The following is a 21,744-nucleotide window of genomic DNA, read 5'->3' on the forward strand; positions in this document are numbered from 1 at the left end:
CGCAAGTGACCGCAACAAGAATGCGAATCTCTTCTGATTCTCGGTTATCAAGATAGAAAATGGTTTTAAAACAACAACAGCAACAAAAAAAATGCGTAGCTATTGTTCGGCCCATTTATCATTACGTGGCCTTTTAAGTAAATTAATAATGTTGGATGGATGTATTTTGTTGTTTTCTCACATTCCAATAAAAATAGGTACCTGAAAGTAGATAAATAACATTAAAGTCGTTTTTATCATTTCTAAAAAGTTTGTTGGTAAAAATCCCATGAGTCTGAAGAGTCTCTAATCTACGAAGGGCAAGTGAATGTAACGGCCGACCGCCTGTTTTTGACAGGCCAGTGTCTGTTTGGTGAGGTGTTCCCACATCAGAACATCTGGCCTGCAGAGTTGTGTAGTTTCTACCAGTACGACGTCGTTTAAAATGTGGTAAACAAACAATATGTTTTTTCCCATCCAAGTATTTTTACTTCACTCATGTGATATATGCAAACCAGTGACAGGCTTGAGAAAGAACATAATAAATTGTAACCCTTCCAATTACTTTTATGACGCTTAGGTCAGTGGACTGGGGGGACCCACAAAGGATGCTTCAGTGAATCAATTGGGTGGTTGCTAATTTATGGTTGGCTGATTAAATAGAGAGGGGCGCTTTTTGCCTTGGAGCAACCCCCTCTCTGCCTCCATAGGAGTGTGAAGAAAACAATATGCTGGATGACTTAAGAAAAGTCGTCGAGCATACTGTGAATGTCAGAGTTAAGCTTGTGTTGTTATATCTACAGAGTTCTTATAGAATTAACTTGCTTGAATGTGTTATATGTAAACAAGTATTACATAGCAAGAGGTGCACTATCATAATGATTCTAAATAAGACAAAGATGTATGAAGCAAATAAATAGTTAGTGCAGCCCATTTTAATTAATTTTAACTGCACAACGCTGCTGAGTTAAATCTAATGAAGCAATGTCGCCATCTGCTGGCAGAGACACCATTTGCCCTATTACAAGACACTATACCATTAAAATGATACTGAAGCAGTTATTCTGAGGTAACAAAGTTACATAGTGAACTGAAATTACACTTGAGAGAATGGAATCGTGTGGATGGTTGTGTCTTTTGTCTGCAGAGCAGTGTTAGCAGCACGACATACAGTGATTTCACTAAGCAGCAAAAACAAAATATGAAATTCATTCTGCATGTAGACAGCAGAGCAGTCAATCACACCCAGGTCAACAAACATGTTGGCAAGATCTTTGGTAAGATAAAAAACACTTGCAAATACCTGTGGAGTTAATTATTTTATTTTGTATAAACATCATGATACTGCCGAAGTTACAAAAACCTATATCAGGTCATATGTACAAAGTTTAAATTGTTGATATTCAACAACAAGGCTGCTTTATAAGGTATCAATAATAATTATTTCATGTATGCACTATGCTTACTCTAAAAATACTCTTGTAAAATCATTGCAGAATAACCTTCTTATGTAAAATATCACTCTCTAAAAATTCCAAGATTATGTACATTAAGCATGTATATGCAATTCAATGTAACAATGGTGTATGAACAAGATAAAACCAAATCTGACAGAGAGAAGAAGCTGGTGTGGCAGGAGTTCAGGAAGTTAAAGGGATCACCATATGAGATTACACATCCACAAAAATTACCAGAGCTCGTTTTTAAGAACATGCAATCTAGACTCTTACTTTACTCTAGACCAATGTGGACTTTTTTGTGGACTCTATTTTAAAAAGAGCTGTTCACTAACAAATATCAGATCATTTAGGCAAGTACAACAAAGTAGGAAATATTAATGAAATTTACCTGGTCTCATGGTAATCTTTGCACTAATGAAAATCCTTCCCTTTTAACCTGAGCACAAACTGACAACATTTTAACAGGTCAATGCATTAAAACATCACATACATTAAGTCAAATCATTAGACATCACATTTCATCACTGCAGAAGACATTCTGCCTTCTGTATACATCACCCTTACAAAACACATCCATATCAGAACAAACTAAAAACAGATCCCCTCCAAACTTAGTCAGCGGACATCGTTTCCTCTCTCATCAATCTGAGTTTGTTCAATGGGACGACAAAGCTCCGACAAGCAGTGTCATTACCACCGGGAGGGGGGTCACAGGTGAGGACTGAGTGATCAGATGGGCTTGGTGGTGGTGTTGTAGACTAGGCGATCTCTGTCCTCATAGGAGACCGGAGGGGGGTTGACGAGCACACGTTGGTGTGAGGACTTCTTCCTTCCTTTCACGAGGCAGTACACCAAGACGCCCAGCAGGATGAAGATGGCTAGTCCCAGGAGGGCAGCTACCACCAAAGGAACTGTTAAATGAATGAATATACATTATCAAAAAACTGCACTTCCTCGAATGGTCACTTGAGGCTGGCTCAAAAACAGAAATAAACATGTATACTGTCTGGTACTATAACTGATTGGGGTTTCTACTGCTAATTTCCCCATTCATGACAACTGTACAGGGGCTCGCCTCAGCCCCACCGAGATCAACCTCTTTGCCCATTTTTGGATAAGCCGTGAGTTAGGCAGAGTCAGGCACTGCCATGATGGCGATGGCCGAAGCACATGGCTTCACAATGCCTCTTCAGTGACTTATGGGTGATGTCATGGAGACTATGTCTGTATTTGATTCACTCTATGGTGCAGGGTGAAAAAAATGAAGCGCGACATACCCATGTTCTTGTCATCCACACTGCGCTCATGTGTCCCGTGTTTTATGAATACATCCTTTTCTGAAATGAACAAAAGAGACATGATATAGTTAGAATTTTTCATAACCGTATATAAAACATAAAATCTAGACTTTTCTGGGAAGGAAAATTAAACCTGCAAAAACTATTTTTGGCCATTTGGGGGCAACGGAAACAAGCTGTGAAGAACACCGACACCACCTCTTTCAAAGAATACTCTTTACTTTTCTATTACATTGTTGGACTTATGACGGACAGTGTTGTGAAAATGATCAGAATCAATGCAGCAGAAACAAAGAGTTTTATTCCTTAAACAATTATTTTATTCTCCTTTTCAAAACCTGCTGCCTACATTACCCACAATGCAACACCGCCATCAATAGCTTGCTCAGCGAATTGACCCTGTTATGCTTTTAGTGGCTAATGAATGCTGCAATCCTTTGTACTCGGGACTCATAAAAAGACTACCTCTGATACAGAAAGTGCACTTACGTCACAGCACTATGGTGGTGCAAAGAGGAAACAGTGAGCAGAATTACCTTTCAGTACATTTTTACTTTATGTAGTGTTTGTATTGTGAAATGTGTTATAACCACTTTGTAGTTACTGGTTCCATTTTCATTCGGTTGGTTTTTCTGCTTGATAGAAGTCTTTGTGAGCATGCTGTACTAGCCTCCTGTCTCTTTTCAAAGTGTGCTAATCAGTGAAGCTGTGTGTGACGTTCAGAGATTTGCCATACAAACACCATTTTGCTTTGGGCGTCTATGTTTTTCCAAGAAGATGCACTGAGAGGCATGCAGATTGGAAGTTTTCTCTCAGATGTTCAGCAGTCATAGAGTAAAGCTAGGGCGCATTTAGAGTAAGACATAAAACCAGAAAAATGAGCTTAAAGATGCCAAAGCTGCAAAAGCTGGTTTTAGAGTCTGGTTTTAATTTTCGACAGATTTCTCAGGACAAGCAACTCCCATCCCATTACATGTTGTCATTCGTTAATTCAACATTGATTGACGCAGTTCAAGTATTAGTTTCTCATTGTATCTACTAGTTTTATATGAGTTTTGAACACTAACAAAGAAGCGCAACTTCCTGATAAATGAGTAATTCAGAGTTAACATTTGCACTTCACCCTGTTCACAGAGTTTCCAGCTGCTCCCCCATGGGCAACCACAGGTAATAGTTGGTGAAAAAACAGCCTGAGGCAGTAGAAAGTGCAGCACCAGGTAGAGAGCAGTAGACGAGAAGGGCGACCCAAACAATAACATTGCATCAACAAAATATCATAAAAAATTCAGGTGGACTGGTGTGACAATGAGTACTGGGAAAATGATACTTTCGTCACGTATCTTAGGTGAGGCCTCTCAACACTGTGTATGTTTATTTTAGGTGTATGCATAGCATGCTAATTTACCAGGATGCATTTATACATAATGCTCACTTAGCGTTAATAACAACCCACCTGTTACCCCACGGCAAAACTTCATACAGGCCTCCTGAGTGTCAAATCTGTTCTCATTTCCTGAGCATCCGCCATAGTTGAAGCGAGAGCAGATCTTCTGATAGGGGTCGTAGTACCACTTGGTGAAGCTGTCTCTGCAGCTTCCTGTGTCAGGAAGCTCTGTGCAGCGCACTGTGAACCAGAGTAAAGGAGCAGGTGGGGTGAGATTATGAGAAGAACAGTTTTAACAGATGGCAAGAGTTTTTCTATTTTTACAATATGAACACATTGTAAAAATGAAAAATGATAGGCACAAATCAACAATAAGAAAAAGACTAAAGTTCAAATATCACCTTTTTGTTCGTTCACTGGAATCTGCAGCAGAATACGAAACTTCTTGTCCACTATTGGGCACACAGAACATAATTCAAGTTAGTATGTCTTTTGAGGAAACATTGTATCAGTGTCATATCGTGTCTGCAGGTAGAACTCCATGAGCCAATATGAAAATGAAGCCTAATTTGCATAGACGCTGCTTACAGTCCTGGCATTTCTGCTCATCGGAGCTGTCGCTACATTGTGGGGTTGAGTCACACTCCAGGCCCGGATCCAAACAGCAGCCATTATCACAGGTGAACTGCTCTGTTGTACAGGGAGCATCGCATTTTTCTCCTGTGGCACACAAACACAGAGGACTTCGTCACTTAATATTGCAACAGAACTGTTGCTTTAAAGCAGCTGTGTTGATATTTTCGTAATATCAACATGTGAAAAAAAAAGAAGTGACAATGTGAAAGGGGTTGTTCTACTGATGAACCTCCAAATAAATATCACCTAAAGCAGCTACTCTCAGCTTTATTGAGCTTTATAGCAAGTTCAGCTCATTGTTTAGCAATTAGCAGAGCAATTAGCAGATTTAGCAGCTTAAGAGCCAGATATGTCCCTAAAATGTTGGTAAAGATCAGAAAACCAATAAATGAATTAAATAATTTCTGTGAAATAAGATCACAGAAATGAACGATATATGAATTTACAAAATCTGGAAATACATGTGTTGCTTTTGCTCTTCGCCTTCCTCGTATGCCAACAGTAGGTAGCATATACCGCCAACTGGCAGGACAGGAATGTTCTGTTGACCTGACGTCACCCACAGAAGGGATCATTTGCATTTTCATAATTAACTTTCTACTTGTTGAAGAAAGGTATGATTGAGATACATGTTTTAACAATGGAGTAAAATGAATTGTGTTAGAAAGTAAAACATATAGTAGAATTCACCTACCTTGAGACCCAGGAATAGGAAGACCTCTGCCTGATTTACCACCCTTGTCTGAAAGACAAAACAACAAAATAATATTACTATCCAATCATTTTGTCAATAATAACATGTTTAAAAGGCAAACATATTGTTTACCATGAAACTAGTGGAGACTCCAGTAAGTCACTGGCCAAGTGAAGAGGTAGTCCTGCACTGTTTCCCCCCTGATTCGAGTCTCTCAGATATGCTAAGCTAGTGGTCTCCTAGCTATAGCATCATATTTACTGTAGCTGTGAGAGTGGTAAAGATATGTTCATCAAACTTTCTTTAAGATTTATGCTTTTATAATATTTCAAAAATGTAAAACTATTCCTATAAATACTGGTCAATTTTAGTGTTGCCATTCCAGCTAACGTTCAGTAGCAACTTTTATTTTCACACAATTAGAGTTAGATGACCTATATTAAACTCACCATGAGTTGGTCTGGAAATGTTCTGTAGTAGTTCAGTAGTATCAAAAAATAGTAGTATCGTGCATGTTACTACACCACTGATAAAATGCTAAAAGCAGCACACTGTTGTAACCACGGCTGCACCATTTATGAACAAACAAGCATTCATAATTTTATTTTTATGTTACTACTTGATTAGGTTTACATGCTTTAATGCTCAAAAAACATATCAGTTTTTTCATACTGTCCAGTGCTGCAGCACTATATTCCCCCTCTGTCTGAAACGCTCTGCTCCCGTCTCTTTGATCACCATCGAAAAAATCCATGTGTAAAAGCACAGAGCACAGATACCTGAGCCGGCGCAGGCGTTGGTGCACTCATCCTTGGTGAGATAGTTGTTGAGGTTCTCCCTGCAGCCCCCAAACATGAACTCCTCACACGTCTCTGAGGCAGCATTGTAATGCCAGCGAGGGAAGGAACCACGACACGGCCCAATCTTCTTCGGAGCCATACAGTGGTCTGGTGGAACACAAAACAAAGGATTAGACTTGATTCACAATAAATAACTGAAGGCTATCCTGGAAATCTGTGGTTATTTCATGCCAGTATTATACATACTAAATCTCACTGGTAATGCTATCACATTTGAAAAAACTGTTGCGTCCCAATGGCAGGAATCTCTTCATTTTTGGGAGAATCCACCACTGTGAGAAGTCCAAGTTTGAGAGTTAATGCTTTAATTGTTCCGCACACTGTGATGACATGTACATGGTTTAGTTAGTGCAGCGACAATGTGAGAAATAGCACTCTCATCGAGGCTTATTGATGGTACGATCTAGTTATAAATCGTCAAAGATGTCTTACGTACTCAACAAACAATCTCCCTCAGAAGTCATCTCTCCATAGCCTGGAAAATACCAATCTAATGTGTCTGGGATGATCTCACCAGACACAATGTAACACTTGTCCTTTCGCTTCTATAATCCAGTTCAACTAGCCATTAATAGTTTTGTCTTATATGTCACACCACATGTGGTGGGATTCTTTTTGTCCTTTGTCCTTACTTCCTACTTTTGGTGTCTGTCTTGTTAGTAGACGCATGTATAAGGACACATGAGGTTTTCCTGTCTAGAGAAACACGACAGAAAACCAGATGTGGTGAGTTTCAATAGACAGTGAGGTTGCAGAAGAAAGGAAATCGTGTGAATCAGCAACACTTGTCACTCACGTACAGCACTGCTATTTCAAGACACAGAAACTGTAAGCTACACTTTCATTACCAAGTTCTCATGTGATCACATCACAATGGCTTTAACTGCTCCTCAATCCATTCATTATTGTGGTGTAAATGTGGCAGCATTGACATGTAGAGTCACTGTCATGCCTACTCCACTCCACTGAAGCACATTCCTAACACTATCCAGGACACGAGCTGTTAATAAGTAACTGAGCCACAGAATGGTTAAAAGTCTTTTTCTTGTCCTTCAGTCGACAACCAACCAACAACCTTCAAATACAGCCACGATGAAAAGAAAGGACTTTGGAAAACGAAAAAAAGGTAATCACTTTTGATCAAGAGGATCACAGAGTGTTCGTGTTTGTGTAACTCAAGCTGAAACCAGACTGACAGGTTTCGTTGAGTCGGGGGTGGAGGGAGTGGGATGGGAGCAGGGGAGCTGTTAGAACCACACCGGCTGCAGTCACTTCCGTTTACGAGGAAAAACTCCAAACAGCCTGACTTGAGCCTTTTGTGTTTTGTTTCCAGAGAAGACGCACAGGTACGCCATGTGACGCCAGGGATAACTTTTAACAAACCCACGTTGCAACAGAAAGAAACAACTTGTTCCATATTTCAGGACTACTAAGAGCGATAATGTGAGCTTTTATCTCTCTATCTTCATGCTGTTTCGTCATTCAGTCTCCAGGAATTAGGCGGGCATGCCATGACAGGTTTGATCACAACTAACACAGAGTGGCTTCGTTTGTGACAAATGCCAAACAATGAGTTGAGTTCCTTGGAAGCCCCCCCAGAAAAACATAAAAGACAACTGTGCAATGCTGACATAACACACAAGTCACACCTTGTTCAGAAACTGATAGGCCTATTTCGAGCTTTAAATTCAGAAAATGAAAAACATCAACAATTTGAATATAAGGAAAATATTTATAGACCAGTAAAAAATGGCACTGTGCTCTTTTTGCTGTGTCCCAACATTGAAACACAAGGCAGGTGAGTCTGAATAAACCAAAGGAAATGTCAACAAATACGGTGACACATGACTCATGTGTACCGATGAAACTCAACCGCTTCTCATGCCAAATGCCCCCAATGAGTCTCTATTTGCAGAGAAACTAACGAAACAGAGGCACCCAGTTCTGAGATTCAATTTACAAGCTCAGATTTGTGCAACTCTTGGCCTACATGATGAAAAATATAAATCCTGTAGATCATGCTGGGGCTTCCCCATACTCACGCTCAGACTGCTCAGGGGTAAGAACCAGGACGGTGACCTTGGTGGAGTCTGACTGGCCACTGTTGTCTGTGACGGTCAGCTGGAACTTGTACACTCCAGATGTCAGATTGGATACCATAATCTGGTCGTCAAAGTTGGTTTTCTACAATGCAAAGGAAAGACAGTGATTTCTTGATGGCAGATTTTCGACAAAGTAACAGGCACAGATACACAAGTGGACATTTTGAGATGCAAGATTATTAATAGTTAAAGTATTTTTTTTCTAATGTTCCAAAAACTGGACTCTCAGAAGTCTCTCTACTCACCTCAATGACAGCGTGAGGATACACAGTGAGCATATTCCACAGGTAGGACGCAATCTTCTGGTCATCCGAGCTTGTGATGCCGTTCAGTGTCACGATCTCCCCAGGCTGGACCACCAGGTCCGGGCCTCCATTGGCAGTAGGTGGACGGTCAGATTCATCTGGAGAGAGACCATGACATCAGTGTTTATCACATGCAGACAAATGTTTGAGCAAATTTTGCTTAGGTGAGCTAATATTGCAGATCCAGTTAAAACACCTGAAGAGGCAGAGGTGGAAACAGAAACCTGAACCACGGGTCTTGATGGCCTGACGTGTGTCAACACGCTGAAATGAATGTTTCTGCCCTAATTATGTGGCCTCACATAAACCACTGAAAGCCATTAGCCTACTTAAGGACACAAATTTTGATTTCTCCTGATTTAATTGATTTACTTAGCTGTTATGTTCACATACAACCTTGGTTCTAAAAGGGTGGTCCTGTGGAGGGGAAAATGACTCTTACATTTATCTTACCAGAAGTTGTCCCAAAGGAAGAATGTAGGTTATAATGGCTATTTTTATCATATGATACCTTTTCATAAATCTGCATCTACAAAACATGACGACTCAATGATCCTGAAACACAACAGAAGTATGACTAATCTCTGTGATCCTACAGATATAGGGGCCCTCGTGAGAGTCTTATCAACAGAGGATCCAAACTGTGATATGCATCTCTGCTGGAGCAATCTGATCAAATGCAAATATCTTTCTCAGGATTCGTTATTAGAGTTCAGGGCTTACCTGGGGTGGCATCCACCTTAAGATAGCCGTCATAAACGGAGTCCAGAAAGTAACTCATGTATCCCTGCTTCTTGACGAAGCGGCACGCGTATGTCTTCTTGTACAGACAGTCAAAGAGAAAGCAGGAGTTGACCGAGCCTTCCTCGGCTCCTTTCTCCATGACGGCGACATTGCACTTCGGCTCCTTGCAGCAGGCGCTCACACAGTCCCTGTATCGATCCAGTTTCGGCGACGAAATGAACGTCGCTCCGTCTTTCACGGACTCATCGGCATCGAGAATGAAATCATCCCGACCTTTCTTGAACTGGCTGAAGCACTCCTCACCGACCGCCTGGCCACAAGCGGAGTCCAGAAGACACACCAGGAGCAGGAGCGCACACGCTCCCAATTGTCCTTTAAACATTAGATTCATATTTTATAAAGTCCTGCAAATATTTTAAATAAAGTCAGATCACCTATAACGACGGGGAAGTCAATAGAGAACACAAAATAACGCTTATTATTTCAAAAAGGCAACTTCTCCCAGGAGTGTTTAGGCCGCAGAGTGGAGAAACAACCTCCTCACAGGTCAAGCTTCAGTTAAATCAAAGAAGTAAAGCTCCTGACTTCCTGTCGTGCATCAAGAAACGCTTCAAAACGTCCTCTTCAGCCGGATCCGATCCTTCACAGACCCGAAACTTTCACAAGAGATGCGCCTGTTTGATGTCGAGAAAAGCCTGAGCGATCGACGACATCGGCCAGGTGACTCACCTGAGAGATACAGGAAGTGAAATTCCACCCCCGAGACGCCACTCCCTTCTGGCTGTTATATGACTGGGGCTCTAAACAAAACAAGGACCGGGTTTTTGTGTTTGTTTGTGTAAAGAATCATTGTCTAAACTTGCAGACATGTGTAATGTTGGAATGGTCTAACTGTGACAGGGGATGTGCTTTTATAGACAGTAAGCAGCTTTCAGAAACCTTTCCTTCCTCTTTTTTAATTCAGGATACATAGACCAGAGTATGCATGCTTCTGTTGTTGTTCTTCTGTGGTATGAACTTACATTCTTTTACTTCTAGTAGTGAAGATCCCTGGTTTTGAAAAGTGCTTGAATGAAGGCTTATTACCATAAGATTATTTTATTTATCAGTTCAAATTAAATGATTATGCCAATATTTATCTATGAACAAAATAAATATCTTTTTATTTTGTCCATATTTGTGCTGGTTTATCATGTGCAACTTTTGAGAGAACATTTACTAATTATGTCTAAAACGTTGACTTTAAAGGGGCTCTGAGGAAACAGTCCAGCAGCATTAAATAACTTAATAACAAATCATCTTAAGGCTTATATAGGCAACTAAGAGAGGCGGGGAAGATCTATTTTTTCACATCCCACTACAATACGCTCACACATGGCCAATAATAAAGTGATTAATATTTGTAAATTGTTACATAGAGTCCCTTTAAATATATTTTATATTACATGTAAAATTGAATTAAAGTTAAGGGGAATTTCTCCACAAACATAAATGTGTTTTTCAAGTGCTTCCTCTTCAACTATTAAACATAAAAGTAGTGCTTTTTTCTATTTCCTGTAATTAATCACATCCCTTAAATTGGGTCACGACAATGCTGGGATTAATTTACCAACAACAATGAGCAATGAGCTCTTCTAATGTTTATTTAGTCATAATGGATTTCCCCATGAATGTAATCCTTTAATCAAGTCCTCAGAACCTAAAAGGACAAAAATTCACACAAGAGGTCAATGGAAATTTTTTTTTACCCCATATGACGATGTCAGAATGAGAATCAGCTTTATTGACCAAGTATGTGTAAACATACAGGAATGTGACTCTGGTATTTAAGTTGCTCTCAGTGTGACAAAAATATGCATGCAGCTAAAGAAATAGACATGCAGCTAAAGAAATATAACTGTACTTCTATGAAGTACCTGTAAAATAGGTGTTTATATATATAACTATATTTAAAAAAGCAACAGCGACCAGCAACATACAGTGTCTATATACAAGTCAAATTGTGGTGGCAGGCGATTGAAAACACAATGTACAAAAAGCTTACTAAATATAATGTAATTATGTTAATACATATTATCTTTGGTATGTCTGATGTAGAATAAAGTTGTCTTTATGTTATAAACATGTTAAAATAAAATGATAGAAATCAGTTTATTTGTATGGCACTTTTCAAGCAAAGAGCACTAAATGCTTGCAAGTGCAGCGTGACAACATAAAAGACAACCACACATAAAAAAGGACAGCATAAAAAGATGAATAAGTACGGAAGCCCTAAAGGGCCATGCATTCATACATTTTATTTCCTCCGTTTTCCCGTGATAACAAGTTTATTTCATTTGTTTTCTCGAGATCTCGAGTTATTATCTCGAAATAACAACTGCCGTTTTCCCGAGATAACGGGATCATTTTCTCGAGATCTCGAGATAACGAAACTTTGTTTTCCCGAGATAACAATATAATTAATTCGAGATCTTGAGAAAACAAAACAATAGTGTAGTATATTAAATCATTGCCGGAAACATCATTCAGTGTAGCAATGTCAGAGGGTCTCGTTATCACGGGAAAACGGAGGAAATAAAATGGCCCTTTAGGGCTTCCGTAAATAAGACAAAAAAAACAATAAGTTGAATTAGAACTGGCACATAATCAAAACAAGGGCAAAAAAACATCAAATCTGATGTTAATTCTTTGTCTTCTTCTTTAAATATGTCCAAGAAAGTGAGTCCAAAGTGTTTTCATCTTTCACTTTACAAGCTTTAATCCAGAAGGTGGCAGTATGATCCCATCTACAGCAGGGGAAGCAGCTGAGGGTGAGCGGTGTATCATTATTTTTCTCAAAGCTTTGTAAAACATAAATATTAACACATTTTCTCTCACGTATAGTATGCTCATTAACATGACCTATCATTCAAATTCACAGGAATTCCTCTTTGCAACAGTAGTGATACCAGGATGAATCATGCGCTGAGTCATCCAATTTCAGTATGTGTGAGTCATGAGGCCACCTTTCATGTTATCAACAACATAGACTAGGTGAAGCAGGAAGTGGTCGCTCAGTTAAGCAATTAGATGATTTTGTCAAGTGATTTAAAGTGAATCATTTTTCCAGCCACATTTAGCCGGAGGATAATTGAACTTGGGAAAAACAAAAAGGTAGAAAAACTTGACAGTTTCCTGTCCTGACAATCAGATGTTACATCTTCATGGATGATGTGGAGTTAAAAGAGTAGAGGTCAAGCTCATTTCCTGCCTCTGCTTTCCCTTCCAATGTGTCACCTGGCTGGGTCCAAGGTGAGAAGCCCTCACACAGGTCTCCAGTCCACGTCCCAAGCCGGTGGTGCTGAACCGAGCGGCATAAGACGAGATGAATGAATTTGTTTGCCTGGAAAGGTGAGCTGCTGGAGGCACTCAATAATTCAGTGTTTGTAACAGACGGTGCATCAGTGGGTGAACACGCGCAGCTATGGCTGATTGATAGTCCCTGCCAAAACAAAAAACTGAACCCCATTATTCATATCGTAATAGGATCTGTGGAAACTCTGCAGCTCTGTCGTCTCTGTTGTCTCAACTGTAATAATTTGGCGCCGGGAGCTACAACTATGAATTTCTGACCTTGGGTTATGTGCCAATGTTGATGTTTGGGGCTGCAAACATTGATAGTTTCAAGACTTTTATTTGACATTTGACTTCTAAACAGCCACAAACACTCCTCTCCAGTTCATCCATTATTCATGGGTGCGTAACTGAGGATGCCAATTTGACTTCAAGGCTTATTAAACGTACACCTGATAATGCCTGTTATAAAGGACGAGGCAGCTATCACACTAGAGGAACCCTGGCTCACCTGTCAGGGGGACCCGGCTATTGTTGGACGTGTTTGGGAACACAAGAGCCCTTAGCATGTCAAACCCTTTTGACTTTGTCAGCAGATAAATACTTTAGATACTCTTCCTGAGTGAATATTAGTAATATATGTGTTGGAATGCAGATGTTTCTGATGACACAGCCTAAAAAAGAATACAAGCAAACACTTAATTCTATATTATTCCATGTCAATAAGACACACTTGCATATTTTTCAGCCAGAGTAACTCTCCAAACTTGATTGCTGTGGTTGCCGTCTTACCCTTTCTCCAGTTTTTATCGCTGTAATTGACCTATGCTCCCACGCCTGCTATAACATAAAGGGAAGAGAGCAAAAAGCAAACACACACCCCATAAGGTGCATGTGCACACACACAAATGCATGCACAGACTCACACACGCACGCACAGAGGCATATCTCATTACCGTCCTCCTGATAGTGCAGCCAGTGGGTGTTGCAAGAGGAGGAGGGAAGGAGAGCAAGACAGTGAGCTTCAGAGAGAGGGAGAGAGAGAGGACGAGGACAGAACCAGAGCCGGCGTTACAGAGAGGGAGAGCACGAACACTCAACAAGATAACAGGAGATACGCGTGGGAACAGCAGCCCGCAGGAAGAGCAGAGATAGAGACAGAGCCGTCACAGCCCGTGGGTCTTTCTGTCTGTGAGTGTGTGTGTGTGTGTGAGAGAGAGAGCTCAGTGTGTTTCCACGGTTCTCCTGAGGCCGTGGCAGCCATGGCGTCAGACCCAAGCACCCAGTCCAGGGTGATGTTCCAGGCGGCGGACAAGACAGAGGAGCCTGCACACCGCAAGCTGGGCAAGCTGACAGTCAAATACAACCGCAAGGACCTGCAGAGGAGGCTGGATATTGAGGAGTGGATCGACGGGCAGCTGCACCTGCTGTTTGACTGTGAGGTAGGGTAGGGCTGGTTCACACACACAGACACACACACACTGAGGAAGGAAGAGAGGGGAAGGAGCTGCACTGATCACTGAAGTGTCTGTGGTGGGCTATCCATCATGTGTGAGAGATTACAGAGACCTTAAAGAGGAGTGGGTGGGAGGGAAGTGCTTGAAGGCTGCACACTAGCCCTGATGTGTCATCAACCTGACTGCAGTATCAGCTGTTCGACGTGCAACCTGGTGTTCTACCACTGTGATAAGAAGATTTGATGTCCGATTTTAAAGTCATTAGGAAGTATGTTGCAACCCTGCGACACCACTTTGAACATGTGGCTAAATTTACCATTAAGGCATCCAGTTGAAGAGACAGCTACATGAGAAGCTAACAATATTGAGGAGGAACAGGGTCAAAACAATATTCCTGTAAATCTGTGATTAAGTCATAAAGTGTCAGGGAAAGTAATAAAAAATAAAACAGTGTTCATGTCTTGCTGTAATGGTGGCACCAGTACTTTATGTCATCCCCTGTGTATGTGTGTCCTGTCTCTCTCTTTGCAGACACATTTATGTTGACACACTTACTTACCAATGATAAATGATAACTACTAATATTACCCTCCATCTAAGATATGGAGTTTATATAAACACAGTGTATGTTATGTAACAACAAGGCCTTGTTGCATAGGTGGTCGTGTTCAGTGTGTACAGGGGATCATGATGAGACAACAGTCAGCTCCCTCTCGCTCACACACACACACCCTTCATAACTCCACTCCTCTACTGTGGGATACAATCCAATTATGTCAGAGGCTCCATATTGATTTGCTTGGCATTCTCCAAGGGGAAACCATGGCAACAGATGTCTCCTCGCCCACATGAGGCAGCATGGCACGGTGGAATAAGAGGTGTCTGTTTAGGGAGCATGAGCTTCCTAATGACGATGTAGATCAGATGACAACACCGCCTCCGTTTCATGGCGAACGAGAACGCAGAGACAAACTGTTTCTCATGTGAAACAACTGCACGGAGACCCTTGGCTGCAGACGGCCTGTAGCCACCTCTCTGTCTGGCATCCCCTTACACTGGCAGGGAGCCCTTTGCATATGTACTAATGCTGCAGAACGTGAGCTGTGAACATTTTTGTACAGCGGTAGATAGGAGGGATTAAACCTAGTTGGTTTAAATTTAAAATGCTTTAGTTGCAGTTGGTTATGCTATTATTTTCCCCATCACAATACTTATTTTATGAGCTTTATTCCATTCACATCCCAAGCCTTCTCCCCTGTGGATATATATGATAATATGCTTGTAAAAAGCCGAGGGTGGAATAAATCACATTAGTGGAAACCAGGACATGTGGATAACAGAAACAGATCTGAAGTCTTTTCTCTGTGTGCTCGTTTGATCTTGTCCCAGAAACATACAATTATTCCAGCACTTTTGTGTTGTGGTTCCAGCATAATCCAACATGAGGATAATTGTGCAGCACATATACAGAACAGATCCATACAAGCGGAATGATTGGATCTAGGTATGATTGATGAGATGATTACTAGAATTGAAGTAAACAGAAGTTCCTCTTCTGTACAGTTTTCCTGAGAATAGTCTACGTCCTTGACATATGGAAATGAAGGCTCACCTCCGGGTGGGATGGACAGGATATTTGCATTAGCCCCTTGTGCAGAATTAGCCGTGGCTTGTCCATGTGCACTGGCCAGTGTAATGAATTTTGCATGGGCTCAGGGGAAGGTTACTCTGTTGGTTCTCCGAGTCTTCCGCGTGGAAGCATTTACCATCAGTCCCCTGTGTCACCACCTGAATTATTTAGCCGCATCTCTAATTCATACAATTGCTGCCTCGGTCCGGAGTGGCCCACCTCCACTGCAAACTTCACACCTTTTGAGAAATGATCAGCTAAAAAAGAGGTGTGAAAAACAGCTCTCAGACAGACTTCTTGAGCAATGTTTAGGCTTATGTAGTAACCCAGAAGCCAGATAAGTGTTTTCCCAACTGTCACAAGACTATAAGGACTTTTCAGTGAATGGACTGCAGGACAGAAGTAGAAATTTTCCCTGTTTAAGAGTTGTACAGTTGAACAATAAGATTTGGATCTTTACACTCTGTTCTGCCTGTGTCACGACTCACTCAGTAATGTTTATGAGAAGCTCGTGACTCTGACAGGAAAGGGTAGAGTCTGATAAATAAAACATATGCTGGCATCTTCTCGGAACAGCTGGATTTCCTGGGCATGGTTTCCTTTACATTATAATAACAAACACTATAGTGTGTGCAATGGAACCAAACTATGTTTGTTGCAGTATTTTCTAACTTAATAGGTCAGTGAATATCATTATTCAACACTTACATGTCAGGAATATGTAAAATATATTGTAAAGAGTGTAACAAAACCCCTTAATAGAATAATTTTAGCTAGTTAATGGCATATTTTAGGAAAGAATGCTGACTAGCTCTCCGTTCCAGAGTCAGATGAGAAAATCGACTACTCTCATATCTTTCTTTTCAGTATGAAGCGACATCCAGCAGCTGGTTAGCTTAACTTAGTATAAAGACTGAAAAAAAGGGAAACTGCTGGCCTTGCTCTGTATAAAGTTTACAAAATCTGTCTACTACCATCAAACTTTAGCTAACTAAAGCAGATTTTACTTAATGTTTTAGTTTGAATGAACAGTGTTTTAAAATAATCTGCAAGGTACAATTACAATTTATCATGTTATATGTCATTTATTATGCAATTGTTATGCCAAGCTAAGCTGCTGGGTGTAGCTCAGTACTTAGTGTGCAGATATTTTCAGATAGTTCCCAAAATTTCGAAATAATACACACTGCACACAACCTAATGAAGAAACCAACATGGCACAACAATTTAGGTCACTGAAAGACCAAATTAAAAAGCATTCATCTTTTATGGATCATGAATATCTACAGCAAATTTCTTGTTTCGAAAGCTGATACATTGAGCTCAAGGCAGGCCCACAGGAAAAGTTACATAACGACCAAATGGACTGAGATCCGTTCATGGGGAGAATGACCATGTTGAGTAAACTTCCTGGTAATCTGTCAGTTTCAATGTAAAATATGTTATGTAAAGACTATAAATTATATAGGACGTGATGGAAGTGATAAAGGTCAATGGCTCACCACAATCACTACAGTTGTGTTTCTGTGGAGCTTAAATGAGTGAATTCTTGGTAACCTGCTCAGTATATATTGTGCTGGGCTTTGCACTTCAAACTCATTGCCCATGATGATCATTTATTTCAATATACCTTGCAAAGGTCAAGGGCACATTTGGACCTGAGGGGTGCCCTAGATGACATGTCAGGGGGGTCACCAAAATCATTTGGAGCTCTTCACTGGGGCCCATGAATATCAATACTCCATTTCATGACAGTTTTGCTAGTAGTTCAGAAATCTCTCATTGGTCGAAACTGTTGCACCTGGCTGACCGATCAATTTGTCATCCTCAGGGCAATTTTAGTAAAATTCATTCATATTTAAAGCGATTCTTGGAAAAATGATAAAATCAAACTGAACCACTCAAGAAGTGCCACAAGACAGAGAACTACAACAACTTATAACATTCAACATAAATAAAACATATCAAAGAGATGTTAAAATAAAAGTTTAAAAGATCATGCTGCTGCTCTGAAATGTGAGTTCCAACCCTAAAAAACAGGTCACCTCATTATACTGATGCAACTTTCCTGTTTCTGAATTACAAATTCTAATCGAGGTCATCATGTCTTGACAAAATCCAGCTGCTATTTAGACTGCATCTGTATCGCCTGTCTAAAACTGCAATCCTCTGAGACCCACTTTGATATTCATGAATTCCAGTGTTAGTGCCAACATTCATTTTAGCTTCAGTCTATTGCTTTTAACTTCAAAAAGTGCTGCTGAGACATTTCTGCCCGGAGGCCTCATTAAAATGCAATTTTCCTCTGACAATGAGGTAACTCTCAACAAGCTGAAAATTGCGACCGCGTCCAATATGAAATACTGAAAAGTTTCGGGAAGGGTCATCGTATTTCTTCACGGTAATTGCTCATATTCCTCTCATTGACATTCAGTGGTGCTCTGCATGGTCCTGCAGTCACAGGCAGAGGGGTGTTAAAGCTCATAAAGTATATCCCTGCTCATACTCATCACTAATGTAGTGCTTAGGTAGGTTTCATTTTCACTTTCGTCCTTTACTAACTGAATATGCCACTCTAGATAGCCATTTAAAGTTCCGTGCAATTAATATGAATGTATTATTAATCCTAATAATGCAAATAAGTACTTCTAACATCAACATTAATCAATAGAGCCGTGTACAACAGCACATTTGGTTATTTCCATAATGTATATGTCAAGGGGGAGAGAAAAATACACCTAATTTGACAGCAGACGTAACAATACAGTTTTAGTTTATCAAACTGTAATGTCAGCTGGGAAGCAGTGGAATGCTAACATAAGCTGTTTCCTAATGGAAGGTAATGGGTAATTTAATATATTGTTTTATCCGGGAATAAGGCCTGATGTCCCTCCAGATTTTCACTATCCATCATCTTTACAGTTGCTGATCAATTGGCAGGTGGTAAATTGATGACAATTTGACAGATTCCCTGCCTTTAAAGGACATGAAACCTGGAACACAGCTGCATAACACAGCACAGCATTCAAGCTTCCCACCCTGAGTGTGATGTCAGAGGAAAATGGCCACCATGAGATCATGGTCTATTAAGTCACCCTAAAACACCTAAATTAGATTTTAATGCAGATTGAAAATGTGGATGTATTTTTAAAATCTAATCATTAAATCATTTTTTTCACATTAGCTGACCTACTCTACAGTCTCTCCATGTACCCTCTGGCAACAGAAGAACCCCATGGGGTACAAATACCCCCGGTTGGTAATCACTGGCCCAACCATTTGACACACAGTACACAAACCAAAAAACACAACACAACCACCCACAGCCGAGCTGGTAAAGCCCACACAGCACAGAGCAACGTTCATCATGTGTCCTGCAGACATCAGCAGAATCACACGGGGGTCCAAACTGGCAGCATGTATCAATTAGAGCAGGCACACGGGACTCTGGAGGAGGGCCCATCTATTCCGCCACTCAGCACTTCCACATTGATTAGCTCTCTCCTCGTCCAGAAAGCAGTGCAGGCCCCATCCTCAGCAGCCATGAAAACTCCCCAACCGGAAAATATTCCTCTTAAAAAGAGGCCCCACTTGTCAGATATGAGTGTACACCTGCTGACTCCAGATATCTTCGTGTCCAGGACTCATCCAGTGAGCAGCACTGTTCATTCCCTCTGGAAAGGGAGCTAAACGATTGATGGGCGCTTGCGTTATCAATTGATTACTTTGCTATATTTGATTTTTATAAGTGGAGACTTTGTGCTTTTTTTTTCTACAATCTTTACATGAGGTTGGCATTAATCTTCCAATAGTTTTTTTAAGGCTAACATTTTAGAAAAGCGGTTTGTATGGACCACCAGTTTGTATCAGGTACACACAGTGTGTGACAACATAGCTGTGATAAGTATATTCTTTAGAAAACATTTCAACTGGAAATAATCTCTCAGTAATGGCTGAGCTAAATGCTAGCTGAGTAAACCATCCATGAAATCTGATGATGGCATGTGGCAAGTGTGGCCTCCTGGAGCCTTTCTGCCTTCACGCCTCAGTGCTCTTGTGTTCAGCGTATCATCAATCACATCATTGTTATGAGGAATTATTAAGGAAGAGAAACTGTGTTGATTCTTATTTTAACAAATACAGCCAACACTATTAACTCGGGTGATTGATTACTAATAAAAGTACAGCGTCAACTCTTTAAAACTCGAAGAACCGACAGCTTATACACCATAGTGCAAGGATTTCATTACTTAAACCCCTGCCATGTTGCATCACATCTTTACGCTCCTTCTTTCCCCTCTGAATGACTCGGCTCAGGGGTGTGGACAGCCTTACCGCTGTTAGTAAGAGAATGGCAACAAGCCCACATAAAACAAGTGGATCTGCAACACGCAGAAATAAAATAAAGTGTGGGCAATATAGTAATAAAGGAACATCAACCTTAGACTCTAAGTTTTGTTTCTCGCTGCTTTTACAGGAAGAAGAGATTCCAGAGTTAGAGATTGACATAGATGAGCTCCTGGAGCTGACAGACGAGGGGCAGAGATCCCGTCTGCAGGTAAGATTGAGCAACTCAAGAACACTTACATTTTTAGCCATTATTCACCTTGCCTTTCTAGTTATTTGGCACCCAAAACTGCAGTTCTTCAAACAAAGGTCAACCTGAGCATTTTAACCTTTTAACAGCTTGCTCCTAACTGACACCTTGGTGCATACCTAACTATTTGCAATGTGTTGTAATAATAGCTTAACAAACACTTGACCCTCGCTGGAATCCAGTGTTGCAATGTTTGCAGAGAAAAATAAATGTCCAATGTCGGTAGTGAGTCTTCCTGTGTTTGCAATCTCTGTTAGGAGTTGTTGCAGGAATGCGGAAAGCCAAAAGAGGTGAGACAAAAAATACATCCTCAGATGAAACTATATACAAGCAATATTTAACAGAGAAATGAATTTCACTTCTTCACATTATTGTTGTCTTGTCTAGTCTGTAAAAAAAAAATAAAATCAACTTTCTCCTTCTCCCCCACAGGATTTTATCAATGGGCTGCTCTACAGGATAAAGGGTCTACGCAAGATGTCAGGTCCCTTGAAGAAATAATTCTAGGTCAAATAAAGAATTGAGACAATATGGAGCCTCTTACCTTCCCATGCGTTAACTGTTTGGATGCCTTTATGTGCGGTTCACATGTCTGTGGGACTCTTTCCCTTCCAGGGTCAGCATCAGTCTAAGACCAGAGCAGTCGGGTTTTAAACTGAATTTTTTTTTTTTTTATCATTTCTCTTTAATTTTTGGACTGCTGTAACATTTTGTCTCCCATAAACATACCAATAATAATGCACATGTGATAAAAGTTGTATTGTCTATTACTCAGACGGACTGTTTTTTTTTTTTTTTTGTGCAAGACATTTTCGGTTGCCTATTTATGTACATAAATATTTTTGTTCTGATAACAGTGTTGTATGTCGAAATAAAATTGAACATTTTCAAGACAAGGCTGTTGATGAATTATAAAAACCTGCAACCATAGATTACTGTCATTGTCGACTAATCTGTCCATTATTTTCTTGATTAATCGATTGTTTGGTCTATAAAATGGCAGAAAATTGTGAAAAATGTTGATGTTGAAGTTTTTCCCAAAGCCCAAGTTGACATCTTCATTTGTCTTGTTTTTTCAACTTAAAGATATTCAGTTTATGATTACAGAGGAGTAAAGAAACAGACAATATTCACATTTAAGAAGCTGGAATCAGAGAATTAAAAAAATTTCAATCCGATCGTTGGTCTATCAAAAAATGTGGCAATTAATGCAGTCGTTGCAGCTCTAATCTCATTCTTGACAATGGGACTGACAAACAGCAAGG

At 40.3% G+C, this 21,744-nt stretch overlaps 2 protein-coding genes across 2 annotated transcripts; one reads left to right on the top strand and one right to left on the bottom strand.

The window, feature by feature from the left end:
- Nucleotides 1-1,285: 1,285 nt before the first annotated feature.
- Nucleotides 1,286-10,424, bottom strand: spint1a (serine peptidase inhibitor, Kunitz type 1 a). The gene is made up of 10 exons (XM_073484444.1): nt 9,442-10,424; nt 8,659-8,816; nt 8,354-8,495; nt 6,231-6,398; nt 5,452-5,499; nt 4,710-4,841; nt 4,523-4,573; nt 4,191-4,361; nt 2,717-2,776; nt 1,286-2,350 (listed from the first exon to the last, which is right to left on the bottom strand). The coding sequence occupies exons 1-10, from the start codon at nt 9,851-9,853 to the stop codon at nt 2,169-2,171; spliced, it is 1,524 nt and encodes a 507-aa protein (XP_073340545.1). The 5' UTR covers nt 9,854-10,424; the 3' UTR covers nt 1,286-2,168.
- Nucleotides 10,425-13,607: 3,183 nt separating this feature from the next.
- On the top strand, nt 13,608-21,346 carry ppp1r14d (protein phosphatase 1 regulatory inhibitor subunit 14D). The gene is made up of 4 exons (XM_073484445.1): nt 13,608-14,237; nt 20,360-20,440; nt 20,737-20,769; nt 20,912-21,346. Exons 1-4 carry the CDS (start codon nt 13,704-13,706, stop codon nt 20,978-20,980), a joined length of 717 nt encoding a protein of 238 aa, XP_073340546.1. The 5' UTR covers nt 13,608-13,703; the 3' UTR covers nt 20,981-21,346.
- Nucleotides 21,347-21,744: the final 398 nt, after the last annotated feature.

Source organism: Pagrus major, chromosome 16 (assembly GCF_040436345.1).
Source record: "Pagrus major chromosome 16, Pma_NU_1.0".
NCBI classification, from domain to species: domain Eukaryota; kingdom Metazoa; phylum Chordata; class Actinopteri; order Spariformes; family Sparidae; genus Pagrus; species Pagrus major.